The sequence below is a fragment of the Cygnus atratus genome, chromosome 4 (genome assembly GCF_013377495.2).
Source record: "Cygnus atratus isolate AKBS03 ecotype Queensland, Australia chromosome 4, CAtr_DNAZoo_HiC_assembly, whole genome shotgun sequence".
Lineage (NCBI taxonomy): Eukaryota > Metazoa > Chordata > Aves > Anseriformes > Anatidae > Cygnus > Cygnus atratus.
The window spans coordinates 59579371-59599508 of NC_066365.1; the positions used below are offsets into that span (position 1 = coordinate 59579371).

A 20138-nucleotide genomic window follows, 5' to 3' on the forward strand; every position below is an offset into this window, starting at 1 on the left:
TTTAACAACTATTTAGATAGCTTTAATACAATTTTTTTCATGAAGTAGGCTTGTTTTCTTTTATAAGAAAATCTGTAAACTGTTCTTAGTAATTGTATGAGCACCTTTTTCACTCCATCTGCAACCTCATGAAAGAATGAAGAAAAGCATGCTAGTGTTAGTACTCACATTTTGTTAATAGTGCTCAAATATGAACAGCTTGAAAGGACTGAAGGTGAGCCAGGGTGGCCCTTTAAATAGTTTAGAGATGCTTAGTTTTGAGTGTCTCTTTATTTCATGTTGTGCTTAATCCTTTTATTTACTTGTCATGTAAATTTGTCTTTTTTTTTGTTTTTGCTTCTGACTCCCCAGGTGGCCTAGAACATTGGCAGGCATCACAGCCTACCTGCTGTGTACACGTTATTCTGCTGGCAGTGGGATATATCCTGGCAACTCACAAGATGAGAGAAGAGCTTGGCGCAGATGTGACAGGGGAGGATACTGGGCAGAGGAGGACTATTCTAGGTGCCAATATGCAAACGATGTGACTCGAGTTCTTTATATGTTCAATCAGGTAATTTGTGCTAATCTATGAAATCAAATTCTTTAATGAAAATGAAAACTCAGCCTATTTTTCCATTTCTTTTACGTTGGTAAAACTGGTGGTCTTGTTGAGTTATGAAAAACAAATGACTCTGAGTATGCAAGAACTCAAAGGTTAAGAGTTTGATCTACTTTGGGTGCCCCAAGTTGGGGAGCATGAGGAAATTCTATTCTTTAGTGTGCTTGTGTAAAGCATGGAGAGGATGAATGGTACATGTCTTGAATATATTTGTCAGCTGGATGCCCTATCCTGCCGGCGTTCTATAAGGAAACAAGGCTGGTTCAATTTGTAACAGAACAGCTATTTTCATTATAATAACCACAAAAAGGGCAAAGTCTGCTCAGCCTCTGTTGCAGTAAGCCTGTAATAGTTTTTGTGGTTAATAAGAGTTTACTAGTAAAAGTAGCAATTATTGCCTAGGCCTCTATAATCTGATTGTATTTACTAAGGAAAAAATAGTGTAGCTTTGAAACAATATTTTTCTGCTCCAAACTACCTTTGAGGCTTATCTCTAGCTAATGCATGCTTTTGGTACATCACTGCAAAACAGTGTATGTAAACCCCGTGTGTATAGGCACTGTATTGATGTTCTCTAGTACATAGTGTCAGATCACTAGCACCTGTGCAACAGGGAAATAGGGAGGTCTGAGAAAGTTAGTTATTTATAATACAACTATACCTCTTGAGTTGATGATGTTGGTAGCACAAGCCATGGTGCTTGTCTGACCTCAGGGAGGGATTACCGCATGTTGCATCAATTCATAGCGTTTCCTTGTGTGAGCTCACATTCCTTTAGAGAAAACTTCCGTCTGTGCATCAGAAGCACTGCACCCTCTATATGGGAGTTGAGATCTAAACCAGTATGTGCTCTTTAGATGTCTTTGATTTACACGTTTGAGTGCTTCCTGTCCAGAGGCTTGGACTAAATCTAGCCTGAGGTAAAAGCATTGAACTGCATATTGTGTAGATTGGTAGCTGCTGACTTGCTCCCTCTGTATACTTAACAGCACCAACTTATTAGCATTTACCTTTCTGCTCTGGTTCCCTGGGGATCAGTGAACACTGGTGTAAGACGAAAGGGAGAAGACTGCCTGTTGTGGCCCAGGTTGAACTTGGGCTGACATAGCTGTGTGTGTAGTGCTGCTTTATATTCCTAGCATGGGAAGTGCATGCTGTGGCTTAGTCACAAGAAATGTGGCTGAGGGTTGAAGGGGGGGGAGTACTCAATAAGTGGTTAATAGGTGAGAGGTGATGCCAGGGATCCCGTTATTGTCCCCTCATGGGACACAGTAAGGTCAAGTATTTGCTTATTTTAAGACCTTTGATGTAGCTGGGTTGTTTTTTCCTCACCTGGGAATTCACATTTTCCAGCAGGGCCTGTAACAGCCCGGCACTGCTGACTACATGCTGCAGCATCAATTTATGGCTGCAATTGCTCAGGAGCCTGGATGATTTCAACCTGTTGTAGCTGTTTTGTTAGCCAATGTCTTTCAGGTTGTGAAAGAATGTTGCCAATTTTGTGTTAGGAAATTTAAAATGCGATTGATCCTTCTTAAAAATACAGGAACAGGTAGTACACTGAAATAAAGCTTTCCGTTTTTTTCTTTAAAGAGAAGAGTGGCATGTTTTGATTTTGGGGGTTGTTTATTACTCATTAGAGCCTTCCTCTCTTTATGTGTAGTAGGTCTGGAAGTCTTTCTAGCAGTATTCTGCACAGAAGTTTATTGTCTCTTTGAGACTAACATTAAATGTAATAATGACATAACCATCATTAGAGTCTTTGTACACAAAGTAGTTGATGAGCTGTTTTGAACATTAGAACTCTGTCAAGTAATTTAAATCGAATAGAGGCGTACGTTTTAAATGGCAGGAAACCTCTGTAGCATAATAAATGTGTTTTTATATAAATTTATATATAAAGGTATAGTTCTTGGTGAAAAGAAATTAATGTTTAAAGTTCAAAGAAACTTCACAAAATATCTGAATTTGCAAGGTCACATTGTTCAGTGTCTGTTATGACTTGGAACACTGAGTCATTTAAATTGTAAATGGTGTTTTGGAAAAAATAATCTTCCATTAATTGTATTCAATTCTATGTATATGAGCTAAGACCTGCAGGGACTAACGTATAGCCATGTTTACATAGCAGATTGCAAATTCAGTAGGGCAGACTGTATGTCCAGACTCCAAGTAATGGAAAGAAGAGAGGTCTCTACTTTGGATCATCGTGTATAGACAGCATCTGAACACGAGCGGATTGTATTAGCACAGTGCTCCACTGTCCTGTGTGAAATTTGTCATTTTAGGGCCCTGCTACCTCAGGCATGTTGGAGTTGTGTACTGTTTAGTGGTAAATAATTTTTTTTTGCCTGTACTTGTTTCAGGAATGAAGCGATCAGATTTGTTATAGAGAGGATCTGCCTCGGGTTTGTTGTTTATGCGTGTTCTATTCCAAACACTTCCAGTAATTACAGAATCAAGAGTGAGTGCTACAGCAGTGGTGTGTTGGAATTTCTTTTGGCTTCTCTTACTATAAAATGCTGTATTTTAGGCACTTTGCATTACTCAGGCTCTCATGCAAAGCAAAATAAGCATTTAACAATAGCGTCTCTTGCTGTTCTTGGTGCAACATCTACTTTCCAAGACAACCGGACAAAAAAGGACTTGTGGCTGCAGATAATGTTGGTTCTTTGGCTTATTTTCAAATGTGGTGTTGCTAGCAGATATACTGGTAGTTCTGGCTAGTTCAAACACTTAACTCTCCCATGATCCCTGTGAGGTTTGTTAGCCTCCTTGGGAAATGCTGGTTTGTTAATTGCTGAAGTGTTTCCTCTATATTGTACTTACAATTTTCACTTTTTTTAAATGTTTTTCTTTACGTAGATGCCTCTCAACCTCACTAATGCAGTTGCAACAGCAAGACAGCTCTTGGCTTACACTGTTGAAGCAGCAAATTTTTCTGATAAGATGGATGTTATTTTTGTGGCTGAAATGATAGAGAAATTTGGAAGATTTGCAGAAAAATATAAAGAGGTAACTGGATAACTTGTCATCGCTTTAAAGATAATCAAAGTGTTGGTCCTAAAGTATTCTGAGCAGTGAAGCCTTTTCAACAGTAGATGCAGGCACTGAGTTAGTGGTTTATTAGATGCTATTCCGTGTTTTTGTTTGTTTAGTAGGTCCCTGAAGTTGCTGACCCATGGTCACAGACTTTGCATTGGCGCTGAGATCATCCAGCATTCACTGGACCTGTAATGTGAGTAACACCTCTGGTCAGCACTGGAGCAGGGAGATAGGTACAGTAAGTCTGTTTTTATTTAATATGGAGTGGGTCACACAGGTTTTCATTGGTACGTTCTTATCTAAAAAGATAAATAATGAAAGCCTCAGAGATCCTCTCAATAATGAATAAAACAAGACTGACCTTCTCCCCTTCCACTGTGGTAGGATGTCTATTCAGTATTGAGCTGTATCTCTAAGGTTTTCAGTATTCCTGTATCTTGCAGGATATAAGATAAAACATGAAAATGAAGTCTTAGAGAACGCTCGTTGTTGGGGAGAAAAATTTCAGTGGTTAAATAGTCCCACCAGTGGGCAGGAACTCTGTTTCACTGCTGAACAGAGGTTATGTTGATCTCACTGTACAGTGCATGTTGGGCAATTGTAGACCACAATGCCTTGGTTTTAAATTTGTACACAAAAAAGCATCCAAATTTCCCCCTCCACCCTCAGCAAACCATAAATGCCAGCTGTAAATTCTTTGCAGAACTCTTGGACAATTTTCAGTCTACAACTTGTTTTTACTATCATAGATTGGATTTTTTGTGTATTTTGGAATTACATAAGTAGTTCATTAAATAGCTAGTTTTCTATCCAGCTGAAAGAAGAAACATGTTTTAGATGGCTGCCTTACTTGTTACATTATAAGGGTATTATTTTCTCAGCTGTGACTTATTGTCTGTAAGGTGACACAATCTGGCATTGTTTTGCCATTTTTGAAGGTAATAGCTGATATGAAAATGTCCTAAGTTAGGTCTGAAATTACCAATGAATTTGTCTTTGATGTATTTTTATCTTAATTGGTTTGATTTGAAATCAACCTTGCTGATATGTTAAAAAAAGGAGTACAATTTCATTTAATACTCTTTATTAATTAATAAAATTCTTGTTAGTCTTATTCTACAAAACTCTTAACTATGGATATGATACTGTATTGACTTACACCGTCTCATTTTTAGTTCTTTAATTTGCATTACGGTGGCTATTCTGAAATACAAATATTGTACATTATAAAATGCTTCATTTAATAGCTTTGTGATGTGAAAAGAAGAAAAACTGAAGATATTCAGAAAGTTCTCGGTAGATTGTCTTAGGTTAAAATGCAGTTTGAGAAACATATGCATACCTTGATAAAGTGAAAGAATGATGTTTAATATTTAATGTATGAAACATGAAATAACTTGAGTCCTGTGATTTCAGGATCTTAACACTGATAATTTATTGTAACAACACCATCTATTGATGTATTAAACATGGTAACAGCTTTCAAGTAATAAGTAATAATAAGCATCTTATGTTAATATAATTTTGATTTGTTCTTGAAAACTTAATGAAAAGGGCTGTAGCCTGCAAGTTTTGCTTGATGCTTTGTTAGCTGTGGAATGTTTCCTGACTGTAGGTTCTGTCCCTAAAAGAGTCAGTTCATAAAACAGTTAATATTTTTATATTCCCATTTATACCTTTGTTCTGTTTCGAATCTTTAAAAATGACAACCTGCTGTGTTCTCTACTTATTAATAATATTCCTTCAAAAAAAAAACAAACAAAAAACCACCACAATCTGGATCAAAAGGCGATCACTTACCAACCCCACCACCCTGTCAGTTTAGGCACTGTGAATTGCATTTCATTCAGTTTTGTTAGAATTACATGCGCGTCACTTTTGGTGCAATATTTGCCACTTTCTTAAATGCGGTGAAAATCCAATGTAGGCCAATATAGGTACTTGATAATTTTGGCACAGTTGTGGTCTAAGTGAAGGAATTCCCTTTGTTGGTTTGTATTTTTGTCATGTAGGAGGCCAGGTAGGGAGTGTGAGCATCCACTTTAACAGTGTAATTGGTGGTTTGGAGTCAACTCTGGTACCTTTCTGTATTTCTTGAATAGCGTGTGACCTAAAACAGTCCACACAGAACTGAAGGTAGGCAAGGAAGGAATCAAAGGAAAGGCAGACACAGCAAAAGGAAGAGAGGCAGAAGGATTGTGTGCTAATTCTTCCTCTATTACTCTTTTCTTGACCTGCACACTGTACTATTGCTGATTTATAGCTATTTATTTTAGCTTTAAATTTGATTATAAATTGTTCTTTAAAATAAGTTGAAAAGTACAAGTTGTACAAGGTGTACAAATTACACCTTTTTCTCTTACTGAAATATCTGTATTTCTCATGGTTTTGTTCTGTAGTTCTAATGCAATTACACAAATTACTTTGGTATAGTATTTGGATGGAGGTAAATGTGGTATAGTATTCGGATGGAGGTAAATGTCTTTGTATTTCAGTATGTCAGCTTGACAAGCAGTGATTGAAATAAGGACGTCCAATTCCTTTTTCTTATGTTGACAAGTAGCGTATTTTCTGGTAATGATCCTGCTTGATGCATGTTATCAAAGATATAAAATAACCTTATTTCTTTTCTCTGCTAGCTTGGTGATGTGATGGTGGACATAGCAAGTAACATTATGTTAGCTGATGAACGTGTTCTGTGGATGGCACAAAGGGAAGCGAAGGCTTGCACTAGAATTGTACAGTGTCTACAGAAAATTGCTATGTACCGGCTTGCAAATGGGGCTCAAGTTTATTCAACCGTAAGTATAAATTTCTTTAGAAGACATGTTGCTGGCTCTTAAGTTTCAATAGCTTTTTATTTTTCCTTGCTTAATAGCTTTTGGCATTATCTTAATCTCTGCTCTTTCTGTAGGAAGAGGAAAAATATTCTGAATTCCCTGCCAGATATACAGAAGTAGTTTTTGTTTTGTTTTTGTATACTGTTATGACAGAGAATCCCTTAAAGATTATTTGTTGTTCTTCCTGTAGCATGTAACTTTTTTTATTTGATTTTTATTTTTTTGTCTTAGTATTCTCCAAATATTGCTCTTGAGGCTTATGTAATAAAGGCTGCTGGTTTCACTGGGATGACGTGCACCGTATTTCAAAAAGTGGCTACATCAGACCGTACAGGACTCAGTGATTATGGGAGAAGAGATCCAGATGGAAATCTAGATAAGCAACTAAGCTTTAAATGCAATGTTTCAAATACACTGTCAAGCCTGGCTTTAAAGGTTGTATACTCACTGTTTTTCCACTGTCTTTGTAATAATATCATAAATATGAATCACTTGGAAAGCAAGCTTACATTATGAATTTCTGATGTTAAAGTACATTCTTATGTAATCCAGAATGGCACTGACAAAGGATGATTAAAGTGACACAGGATAATATAGTTTGCTTATGGGATAATTTCTTAATGGACTCAGTTTTTAATGAGTGGGTGTGGTTTCCCTTATTAAAACATCTTAAGTGGAAAGATGCTTTCAGGCTGTTTGTAGGTATAGATATTAAATGCTCCCTAGTTCATAATAGTTCTTGTTTATTTCAATCTGTCTTATTTCTAGAATACAGTTGTGGAGGCTTCTATCCAGTTGCCAGCTTCCCTTTTCACCCAGAAGCAAAAAAGAGAAATCAGACCAGCAGATGAATCTGTCTACAAGCTTCAGCTTATTGCATTTCGCAATGGAAAGCTTTTTCCAGCAACAGGAAATTCAACAAATCTGGCTGATGATGGGAAACGTCGTACAGTTGTAACACCAGTTATTCTTACCAAGATAGGTTTGTTTTTTATTATTACACTTTTATGATCTTTAAAAATAAGAAGCTTTTCTTGACTCCTTTCTGTCAGGTAGCGTATATCTATTTTTTTTTTTTGCATTTGGCATATTGAGAAATTTATGTGCAAATACATTTATTTTGTAACAGATGGTTTAAACCTAGCCAGTCACCACATTCCTATAAATGTGACACTGCGGCGCATTGCGCATGGAGCAGATGCTGTTGCAGCTCAGTGGGACTTTGATCTACTGAACGGACAAGGGGGCTGGAAGTCTGATGGCTGTCGCATTCTTCTGTCTGATGAAAATATTACTACCATTCAGTGCCACTCCCTCAGCAACTATGCAGTTTTAATGGTATGACACTTAAAATTACATATTCTTTCTGGAACTTAAAAACATTGGAACTGCAGTTCTGTTTTTTGTTTCTGCATTAAAGTAAGCATTCCCTTGTTGTTTTCACAGAAAACTACACATAAGAAATGTTCAGTTGTTACTTCTGTTAATACAGATTTGGATGCAAGATGAGGTTTAAGTGGAAAACTGTCAAAGTGTAATTAATTGCTTAGTATGCTGGAGAAAAAAGAATTTTCATACGAAAAGAACGATGCTATAGGAAGCCATTCTAATGAACCATTTAATTAGATAGGGTTTTATGAACTTCAGTCTTACAATGGCAGTTTAAAATAAAGAGCAGATAGCATTGGAGAAAAAATGCATCTGTTAAAGAAAATTTGTTAGCTTTGTCTGTTAATAGGAATGCTTCCCAGTTGTTTTTTTGCTATAATCTATAATCAGGGTTAGCTATTTTACTGCAAATTAGCTATTCATACACTAGTATTAGTGAATGGAATAGTATTAGTGAATCTGGTTCATTAACGGAAGAAATGAACTGAAAAGGTAAAAATAAAAAAAATTATACAAAATAAAATCTTATTCTTTTAAGAAACGTAAAAATGTATATCTCAACATTAGTCTGCATGTATTGATGCCAATAAAATGGTTAACCAGTTGTAAAATACGATAGATAGACAAAAAAAGAGGGAGGTGCCTTCTCGTGCACTTCAGTTAGAAGAAGAATTTCTTTTTTGCTCCTGGAGTGCTTCATTTCAGAAGCTTCCAGTTTACAGACGTTGATTGATACCCTGCTCATCAGTCATCACCACATGTAAAATGTGATACCTTAAAAATGGTACACCAGTAGGAAACAGGGCGGAAATTTTAAGAGCTTTAGGAATACTCTTAACTTACTAAGTGTAAATTTGGTGTGGGTTTTGTTTTGTTGTAGTTAATGTGCTGTTTGAAATTATATATATATCTTTATGTAATCATACTCGGAAGAAAGAGCATTTCTTGATGATCAGTGCATGAGAAGTTGCAGTTTTTGTTGTTTTCCAACTCAAATTCATAATTCATCCTCTTAAGAGAATTAAATAGAATAACAAACAGCTAAATAGAAATAAGCAAAATTAAGATTTGGCATGATGCCATAACGTTAAAAAAAAGATTCTTTTACCTCTGAAGGTACTGTTTTAAGTGACTTCAAACTGTTATAATTCCTTAGCTCCCTTTAATATTTTTAATATATAATCCTTCCCTTAAAATATATGTTCTTTAGAACTGAATTCATCTGTATGTGTAGTATACACGTGAAGAGAGATTATACTTTAAATTGGTCACATCTCTGCCATCTGGAGGAAGAAAAATGAAGGGCATACTCAATCTGCAGCTGTAAATGACTTTCTATATTAACACACGGTAGGATTACATCAATAGCTATATTGTGAGGCATATAGAAGACTACTGACAGCCAGAAGTCAGAAAAGAGGACGAGGCAGCTTTCTTGCTTTTCTGCCAGTGGCTCTTCAAGCAGGCATTCCATTCCATACTCAAAACTGGTATTCCTTAAATATTTAGCTACTTCCAAAAGTTTTAGGCTGAGTCAGGAGAGGAGTCAGTAGGTGGAGGAAGAGGGAGAGTAACTCTCATCTATGTTTCTTACAGTATGCTGCAAAACATCTCTCTCTAAGTAGCTGCTGAAGAAAGTTTTCATACTTCCTAATGTATTATTTAACTAAAAATTAAAAATAAAATAAGATTATTTTGAGTTCAGTTTTAGAAGTTTGGCTTTTAATTCAGCAGTTATTGTTAACATAAAATAACATGAACAGAAGTGGCAACCAAGGACCTGAATGCAGCATCCATCATTATGGCTACTGGCTAATAACCAGAGTTATTTCACTCTTCTGCACATATACACTCTAAAATAAAAGGTTTAAAATAGTGGTTTATATACATTTCAGAACATAATGTAAAGTCCTCTCTGATAAGGAATGCCATAACTGAGTGCCCAGTTTCCTAATCTGGTGATCTAGGAACATACAGCTATAAAACTTTGTATTTAGTTGGAAATCATTTTAACTGCCGCTTAATGGCACAGATAACCAGGAGGCTCAGCAGTTCTCCTACAGTTCTTGTTCTCCAGTACTCACCAGCTGTGTGTGACACTGCCTTTGCTTATGCTTGTAACAGCAGTGGGTAGTTAAAGATCTCCAGCTGGATATTAGCCAGGCTGTGGGTGGTGTTCCAATCGGACTATGCTGCCTGCCTGAGGTGCAGTATTTTATGACCGTTCCTAAAGTGTTTTCATCTGGGTGCTGAGGAAAACCAAATACATAAAAAATCAAACTGACAATCTGACTAAATTAGTTTGAAATGAGGTTAGTGAGTGAGTTAGCAACAATAAACTTATATTCTGATAAAAGAATAATTGAAGTAGTGAAGATGCTGCTGACTCTAATTTAATTTTAAGCCTTGATTCAAGAGCTCTTCCCCTGACCATGAGACCAGATAACCCATTTTAACCTTAAAAACAGATTGTGCACTGATTTTTCTCAAAATAAATTGAAGTTTCCTTCTAACATCTTACAGTTTTTTTGTGAATGCTGAATTTATTCTCCCTTCCATCAGCATGCATTTGAACTTCACTCAAACTTCTAAAAGTTGTGTAATTCTCACAGTGATATCTGAGAAAAGTTCCTGTATCCTGGTCCATCTGAAAATAAAAAAAAATATATATATTGTTTTCCACTGAACTTAGTTTTATTTTGTGCTGGAAGGTACTGAAGCTTTTTTCATTACCGTTATGGAAACAGAATCCTAGTAAATCGTTTCAACGTGAGTGGAAACTTATCTAACTGCATCCAAATCAAATGAGAGTATTTTTTGCTTTTCTTGTTCATAAGTGAAAATGTCACTCCTGAGATGTTATTTAAAATATTGTCATGCTTTAACAGTTCAAGATTCCATTTCATACTTACTCCTTGAGGAATATTTTGACCAGTGAGTTCACCAAGCTTGAATGATGCTAAAGAGATGTTTAAATCTTGAGTTATCAACTATCTATTCCAGTCAAACAGTACTCATAGAGCAATGGTCTGGTAGGAACCTCTGGATGTCAGTGGGTCCAATTACTGCTTAAAGCTGGATCAGCTTCGAAGTTGAATTATGTTTCTCCAGGTCATATTCAGTCAAGCTTTGAGTATTTGCAAGGATAGCAGTTGTACGGCCTCACTGGGCAGCCTGGGTCCAGTATTTGGCCACTGTCATCAGAATTTGTTTTGTACATCTAATTAGAATTTTCCATGTTGCCAACGATGTCCATTGCTCCTCACAGTTTCACTGAACTCCAAGTAGTTTGACTCAGTCTTCTTTTTCCCAGTATATGGTTCAATATAATAATGAGATTTCTAATTGTAATGATTAGTCCAGTGTAGGAGTAATGATTTCTCCCATATTCCTTCTCTTAGAGATGAACAAATCCAGCTTTTTCAGCCTTACACATTGTGTGCTTCACCCTGTTAATGATTCTCCCTTTGTTAGACTTGCATTATCCCATGTGTCAGTGTCTGTCTTATACTGGGGAGTCTTAAACTGAATATAGTTCTGCAGAGGTGGTCTTGCAGTGCTAAACAGAGGGGAGTAATTGCTTTCATTCACCTGCTTGGTATATTTTCACTATTACAGGGAAGCATGGCCTTGGGCTGTAGGGTATGCTGCTGACTTGTGTTCAGATTCTGTCTACCAGCACCCTTAGGTGGTTCTTTTCTTTGCTTTCTATCTAGTCCAGCACCCAGCCTGTACTGTTGCATGCATGGCGTTATTCTATCCAAGATGCAGAACTCTCACATATTCCTTTGTTGAAATTCATGACGTTTTATCAGCCCGTTTCTCTGGCTTTTCAGCATCCATCTGTATATTCTCCGATCTACTGATCATTCTCCCCACTTCAGCATTATCTGCAAACTTGCTGAGGGCACTTTCTGTTCTATCTGTGAGTTGTTGCAGATGTTAATCATCACTGAAACACATGATCGTTCTACGTGCTATACAAAGTTATATGCATTTTAAAAACAAGAAAGTTATGTTCTGTCTAAGCTGCTAACTTTTTTGTATATTCAGACATACACGAAGTCTGTGCGCTATAAAGCATGACTGCATTTGTAACGTTCAGTCAGAATAACAGGTATTGGTAGAAGAAAAATAACTATAAATAATGGGGGGAGGCTACAGGGGTATAGTATTATATCTAGAAGGTTCCTGATTCTTTTATTGTCTCATCTCCCATTCCCACCCACAAAATAAGGAGGTAAGATGGACTAACGTTACTTTTGGTTTTGTTGTCAGGACTTGACAGGAGCTGAACTATATACGCAGCCAGCTGATCTTTTGCATCCAGTAATTTATGCCACTGCCATGGTTTTGCTAATGTGCCTGTTGATGATCATAGTCAGCTACATATACCATCACAGGTATGAATCAAAATCACTAGAGACTAAAAAAATTACTTTCAAAGTGCTTAGGATCCTTTTCTTTCTTATATGAACGTGATACAGTAATTTGCATCCGTATTTTTTTCCTGTAAAATTTGTTGATGCAGACTGACACTTAAGCAAGTAGCTATTTTGTATGTTCTTTAGTATGGTAATTTAACTCATGTATCTCTTACATATATTTACATATACTATATATATATATATACACACTATATACATATATAATATACATGTATTAATACATATATTTAACCATGTATCTCTTTAATTCTCATTTTTCCTTTATGATGCAAGAAAAGACCACTCAAAAATGACAGTGAAATTTAACAAAATGTTTAGCTTTTGACATTTCTGTTAATGTCAGTGAAAGCTTGAAGCCTAAGATTTCTTGAATCAGGCCTCAAATACTTGTATAAAGCTGGTTGATAAGAGGGTGTTTTAAATTCTTGTAATGAAGATTAGAGATTATATTTGAAGTCAAACAATCATTAACAGTAATTATGTCTCATTTAACACGAATGTATCTTGCTAGTTTCTGAAAGACAATAATGCAGCTATACTTTACTTTGTCTAATTTGTTTTTTAACAGTGTGATCAGGATCAGTGTAAAAAGCTGGCACATGTTAGTTAACCTAAGTTTTCATATTTTTCTGACATGCGTGATGTTTATTGGAGGCATAACTCAGACCAGGAATGCGAGCATTTGCCAAGCAGTAAGTAAACACAACAGCACAAATAATAAGTTACGATTACTTCCAAAAAAACAATGTTAAAATACTGAATTTTAACTCTTCCATCATTTGGTAGGCAAAGCTGAGCTTTTATGTAAATATGAAGGTTTGCTGTTTTTAGTTCTTATTTATTATAACTGAATATTTTGGAATTGTACTTAAGATCATTTGGAAAAAACTAGTTTTACCAGTTTCATACTATAGGGATATTCATATATATCCCCATGCCTCCTACAGTGCAGTACAGGCATTTTCATCAGAATGTAAAATTTTGATAAAGAATCAATTTTTTTTCTACCTTAAAACTTCTCTCATTTTGACCCATCCATGAGGATAGAACTAGATCATTATTTGAAAACCAAAAAATAATTCAGAAATGCACTGGATTTTTTTAGCCAGAAACGCTATCACAAAAATGTTTTTTACCTGGTAGTTTTATATTTGAGACTCATTTGTTACAGAATTATTATAGAGAGCTGTAGGTGACATTTACAGACCACACAAAAAGGTGATTTCTGCAAATATAAAATTATTTATTTTTTACTGCCTCAGGATAACTTAAAGGAAGTGACAAGTATTTAAAGTCAAAGATCTGTTCTTTCTATAAACAAACAGCTTTATTGGGACTCCTCTTTTATAATGATTTATTCTTCAGAGATTGAGCCATCTATCATTCAGTTGTGTTTAAATATAATGCAGTTGCTTCTTTGGAAAGCAACTGTATGAAAATTCAAGTTTTATGCAAATTGCATGATAAATGGTTATCTTGTAACTTGGTAAAATGGGAATGTTTGGGGGTTTGTTTGTATTTTTCTCATTTTTTATTTTTTTTAAGGTTGGGATAATTCTCCATTATTCCACTCTTGCAACAGTATTGTGGCTGGGAGTGACATCTCGTAATATTTACAAGCAAGTAACCAAAAAAGCAAAAAGGTGTCAAGATCCTGATGAGCCGCCACCTCCACCTAGACCAATGCTGAGGTGGGCCTCTTGTTTGTTTCTGCAACTCTGTGTGCCAGGTCACCTTGCTCATATTCTGACCAGAAGTTTTAACAGGTTGATATTGTTCTTTTGCAAGTGCTTTTCCTGTAAGATTTTTCCTTTCAAGTTTACAAAGTTACTTCCAGATTTTTCTGCTCCTCAGCATCATTAATGAGGATGAAGCGAAGGAAGGCTGGTCTCGGCATGTTACAGTTATGATGTTGTATTTCTGATTTGTAAATTAAGAAATTGGTAGTGGTTTAGCATCACTGGGGGGGCTTTGGTTAGGACTTCAAATGGGAACACTTCCCATTAAGTTATGGGGGAAAGAATGTGGAGAACTGTGTTATCAGACAATTAACAAACACTAGAATTCAAGTAAACAGTTTAATATGGTTTTCTGAAAAATTGCTGACAAGTCATTTCAAAAATGTCAGGCATTGTCAAATGAAAATAGTATTCTTTGTAAAGCATTCCTCTTTACAATTTGTATTTCCAAAATCACTGAAATGCAAACAAATTATCTGTAAAATTCCCTTTATGAAATACTTTTAGTAGTAAAATTAACATAATTCGTACATATAGCTTACTGTGCCTCCAGATACTAATTAAAGAGTGCTGAGCTGGAATTCTCCACAAGGTGGCAGACATTGATTAACTTTGATTAGTTACATAGCAAATATTTAGATTAATTTTAAGGTACAGAAAGTGCAGAAAATCAGAAATACTCTTCTGAATATCAACTAAAATTTGCAGTACTATGTACAAGCATATAGAAATATTACACACACAAGTCAGAAGGTAGAAGGTTAGTATTTATACTACTAAGCACTCCTTTTGCTTTATTTAATTTATTCATTGTTTTTGTTTTACGAAAAATAATCTGTTCCATTCAGTGTAGGATATCATGATCGCCAACTGTTTGCCTTCCAGCAGGATACTGCATGGCTATTTTAACATCTGTGTAATTTTATTTCATTTTCCATTCCCTATTATTTGTCATGCTGGTTTTGCTTTGGAAAAATTTACAGTAATGTTACCAGCCTCGGAGGCTCAGCTTTGTGTAAACATAAACATGCACATACCTTTTCAGATCTGGGCACCTCCTTTGTGACAATGACAGTAACTCTGCCCTGTTCTTGTACTTCTTTCCAAGCATACTTAATAAATTCTCAGGTTATTCTGTCTCTGCAGATCAAAGATTTCCTGAGTCAACATGTGATGTTTTTGCGTGGGATGGCCATAGAAGGATTTAAATTTTTTTTTTCATTCAGTTGCCCATTAAACTTTTGCTCAAGGCAAACCTAACCATTAGTGGCATAGGGCAAAGAGTTCTGTATAAGAGTTTCTTGCTTGTGTGGAACCACTCACTTCATTTACTCAGGCCCCCGGTTTCTTGAACTGAAAGAGACAAAACCAACCAATTCACTCTTTGCTGCCATACTGCTTAGATTCTTCCTCCCACGTACCCTTTCAGATTCACAAAGGGTATTTTGAAATGGACGAAGAAAAGCCCTGGTAGGTGTATATATAGTTTTCTCCTCATTTGCCATGTACAAATTATTCTGCTTTGCATTCTTTGGGCTTAAAGAAGTCCACTCTGCAGTTGATAGGAAGCCATTGTGCTTACACTTGGATCTTCAGTTCCTGTAGGTGTCTTATGAGGGTAGACTTCATAGCTATTAATCTTCCTTCCTTACTAGCACAGATAAACTTTATTCTCTATTTTGGAAAATTAATTTCATGTAAGATAGTTTTGTTGATCTTCTCTATTCTGTATGTTAATGTGGCTTTATCACAGTTCATAAACAAGATGAAAAAGACTTCAAAACCAATTCCGTGTTTCGTAAAACACTCTAGGCCAGAGAGGGGTTCTGATGTGGTTCACAGTAGCCATGTTGCAAAGCTAGTGCAGCACTTGCACTGGGTGGAATTTCTTAATTGTTTGGAACTTTATGCCAAGTATATTGAATTGCATTGCCATGCCAAGCGAGAGGGTGTGAAAATAACTGTTTCCTAGCTGCCAGTCACAAGAAGGAAATGGAGTTTGTCATGCAGAAATGGCGTTTTGTTGACATGTCTACCAAGACAAAATGAAACAGTTTCAAATTATTTTTACTTTAAAGAATTGCTTTTAAAAGAATATCAAGATCTTAATCGTAGTATTCTTCATGGAAATCAAAATACAATAGTACAAATACTGGGTATGAATGCTCTACTTAAAAACACAAAATTTCACTATTTACATGGTTTTGTTACTGTTGTAACACGTTGTATATCCATGTCATTAGATTTTTGATCTAACTGAAGGAAAAAGTGTAGCACAGCATGCTATTGATTGGAATGATTGTTGGTAATTAGTGATTTGATTAGTTAGATCCTCTAACAACACATGCCCTCATCCTTGTGAAAGCATAGAGTTTTCATTACAACTGCACTAGGAAACAGGAGGTATGTGGTACAAGATCAGAGTTCTTTTAAAAAAAATACAGTTCTTATGGCTTCTGAAAAACAGCTCTTCTGAAAAGTTTCCATAATATTAGGCAAATTCATTCTCCAGGAACAAGAGAGAGAACACTTACTATTTCATTCTAAGTTTCCATATTCTCTTCTAACAATTTACAGCTTCTGTCATCTTTTTCTTCTTCCTTCTAACTTTATATGCCTTGTCTGTTCAGTGCCTTGGAGAGAGGTGAGAAGCTGAGAAAAAGGTGGTTTGCACCAGAAGGAAAAAACTGTAGTGAGGAAGACATGGAAAAAAAAATTGATTTTACTGGAGTCCAAAACAAATTCATTCCACTTTTTCTTTAAAAAATTGTATATTTCCAGAATCCTGGAAAGCTCTCCTTTTCCTTATGGTGACCAAATAAATCCATTGCCATTATGCAGCCAAGTGTTTATATATTGGTTCTACTTTTTAGGTTCTACCTTATTGGTGGAGGGATCCCAATCATAGTTTGTGGAATAACAGCAGCAGCAAACATCCGAAATTATGGCAGCAGACCTAATGCGCCTTAGTAAGTACTGTATAACTGAGAGCTCTGTCATAATGTTTCACAGTCTTGCTTTTCTGAATACTACTTGCAATTAATTCTGGTAGTTCCAGTAAATGTAATGCAGCCAAGGTCACTTCACTTTGTTTTGAACTGATAAAGCATAAATCTCTTCTGAGAAGGTGTTCATCCTGATTTTTTTTTTTTGGCTTGTTTCTTTTCCAGTTGCTGGATGGCTTGGGAACCTAGCTTAGGAGCATTTTATGGACCAGCTAGCTTTATAATTTTCATAAACTGCATGTATTTTCTCAGCATATTCATACAACTAAAACGGCACCCTGAACGTAAATACGAACTTAAGGAACCAGTTGAGGAACAGCAGCGTCTTGCCACCAATGAACATGGGGAACTGGCTCACCAAGATTCGTTGTCAGTGTCACTAGTTTCTGCATCTGCTTTGGAGAACGAGCACAGTTTTCAAGCACAGCTTCTGGGAGTGGGCCTTACTTTGCTATTGTATGTTGCTCTGTGGATTTTTGGAGCTCTGTCAGTTTCCCTGTATTATCCTATGGACCTGATTTTTAGCTGTTTTTTTGGGGCAACTTGTTTAAGCCTTAGTGCCTTTCTTATGGTGCACCATTGTGTTAATAGGGAAGATGTCCGGCACGCATGGATAACAACTTGCTGCCCTGGAAGGAGTACGTACTCTGTGCAAGTGAATGTTCAGCCCTCCAGTTCCAGTGGAACCAATGGAGAGGCCCCCAAGTGCACCAACAGCAGTGCAGAATCTTCATGCACAAATAAAAGTGCATCAAGCCTAAAAAATTCTTCTCAAGGTTGCAAACTAACAAATTTACAAGCTGCAGCAGCTCAGTGCCACCCTACTTCTCTTCCACTGAACACAGGTCCTCAGCTTGATAACAGTCTCACTGAGCATTCAGTGGATAACGATATCAAAATGCATGTAGCTCCATTAGAGGTACAATTTCGGACAAATGGACACCCAAGCCGGCATCATAAGAACAGAAGCAAGGGACATCGTGCTAGCAGGCTTGCAGTATTGAGGGAATATGCATATGATGTTCCTACCAGTGTGGAAGGAAGCGTGCAAAATGGCTTACCTAAAAGTCGACAAAGCAACGGTGAAGGGCATTCAAGGAGCCGAAGAGCTTATTTGGCATACAGAGAACGTCAGTATAACCAATCCCAACAAGATAGCAGTGATGCTTGCAGTACGCTTCCAAAAAGTGGCAGAAATACTGAAAAAACAACAGTTACCAACAACAAAAAAGATATTCTGAGGAAACCAATAGTGGTTGAACTTGAAAACCAGCAGAAATCTTATGGCCTAAATTTAGCCATTCAGAATGGACCACTTAAAAGCAGTGGACAGGATGGACCCTTGCTCACTGCAGACAGTACTGGTAATATTAGAACTGGCTTATGGAAACATGAAACTACTGTGTAGCATTACAACTTGTGGGACAAATCCATGTGAACTGTGATTACACATTCCTTAAAGTTATTAACACTTTTAAAGACTGTTTACAAACTCTAGGTACTTTATGCAGGGAGGGAACAAGGGTAATCTGCCAAACAAAAGATTGTATGCATTACCTTCACTGTTCTTACAAGGATGAACTTCTGCTGTTTTTGTGAAATTTTTTTGAAGTATCAATCTTGTTAAGAGATACAGAACACAACTTTGTACATTTTTTATTTTTTACCTGTAACCCTGCAGATGTGTCCACAACACATTTCAAGTTTGTATTTAAATGTATAATAAATAGTATTTTCCCCAGCAGCCCAATGTTGCACTTGTTGTTTTTCAATTAAAGATTATTAAATTCCATGTCATCTTGATTTTACTACTTAAGTGTGATAGTTTCAGTCACCAAAGAAAACACTTGGTGTCTGAAATAGACAATGCAGATAGCTTAATTACATCAGTTTGTTTGAAATGCAGTTATAGAGAATTTACAGAGGTTTTTCTAGTTTACAGGCAACTTAGGTACTCCAAAATTACTGTCTTGTGGTTGATGCATAAGTTAGTTATATTTTCAGATGGTTGTGGCTTACTTCAATATGTACTTACACAGGGCTGTTGTATGCTTGTCCTGGTAATGTATTTGGAAAATACAATTTTTCCCTCTTAATTGCCTGGCTGGGGTCTTCTGGTTTTTAATTTGATTTAATCATTTGTAATTGAGAAAGAAGGGGTGTGTGTGTGTAAATTTTCAAAAAGGACTTTTTCCATGCAAACAATCATTTCTTCAATGTATAATAAGACTTGAAGGTGCAAGTATTTTACATCCTTCTGAATGAGGAGCTCACTGTATTATTATTTGTTTGTGGGTAATGCGAAAGAATGCGTTAGCCTTAAATGCTGATTTCTTAACCTACAGAAATTTAAAATTAGTAATGTCAGGTGCTGGGGTGGGGAGGGAGGGGACAACTTCTTTTCATGGAGTGCTTTGATTTTTATGTTAAGATGTATTCCATTTTGACAGTTCTGTATTAATGCTGTGCTGTTTACTGAAATTCTGTTTCGTGTTGTATTGCTGCTTTTTCACATCCCTGAGCAAACAAAGATCAGTGGGAGTTTTTTGCTCACAGTTTCTAGATTTTAAACAATGTTTGCTTCTAAATCTTAAATCAATAGCATAGATACCAGTGAGAAATTGCCCTTGTAGTTCAAGATTCACTTATAAAACATGAAGAAAGTTTGCGTAGTAACAAACATCTTGTGAATTTTTAATTCTTGCTTTCCAAAACAGAGGGACCTGTTCTGCTGTGGGAGTTTGTTTTTTCATTTGAATTTAGTTTATACCTTCTCTGGTTCCAAGATTGGTTGGATGGTTGAATATGAACATGTGGGGAGATGGGGGAGGAAATGAAGGGGTGGTATCTATGAATATAAAATTTGTTTTATATGGAAGACCTAACTTTTGAAAGTGATCAGGTTAACAAGATCTGCAAATATGACAAACTTTCATACCTGTAATACTAACCCACCAATGCCACCTCGCATCTGAACTCACCTCCATACAAGTAGATTGAAAATGGCAGTAGGCTGTGGTCCTGAAGTAAGGAGGTGAGGAAATCGGCTTGACATTTACTGTTATACCTAG

At 36.2% G+C, this 20138-nt stretch overlaps 1 protein-coding gene across 1 annotated transcript in view; it reads left to right on the forward strand.

Annotated features, from left to right (window-relative positions):
* ADGRA3 (adhesion G protein-coupled receptor A3) overlaps positions 1–18817 on the forward strand; it is a 54705-nt gene extending 35888 nt beyond the window's left edge. The window contains exons 9-19 of the mRNA XM_035546314.2: positions 352–553; positions 3467–3616; positions 6286–6447; positions 6718–6921; positions 7255–7468; positions 7616–7824; positions 12154–12278; positions 12892–13015; positions 13869–14014; positions 16936–17031; positions 17233–18817. Coding sequence (XP_035402207.1) covers positions 352–553; positions 3467–3616; positions 6286–6447; positions 6718–6921; positions 7255–7468; positions 7616–7824; positions 12154–12278; positions 12892–13015; positions 13869–14014; positions 16936–17031; positions 17233–18475 — 2875 coding nt within the window. The 3' untranslated portion in view covers positions 18476–18817. The remainder of the gene's footprint in view (positions 1–351; positions 554–3466; positions 3617–6285; positions 6448–6717; positions 6922–7254; positions 7469–7615; positions 7825–12153; positions 12279–12891; positions 13016–13868; positions 14015–16935; positions 17032–17232) is intronic.
* Positions 18818–20138: the final 1321 nt, after the last annotated feature.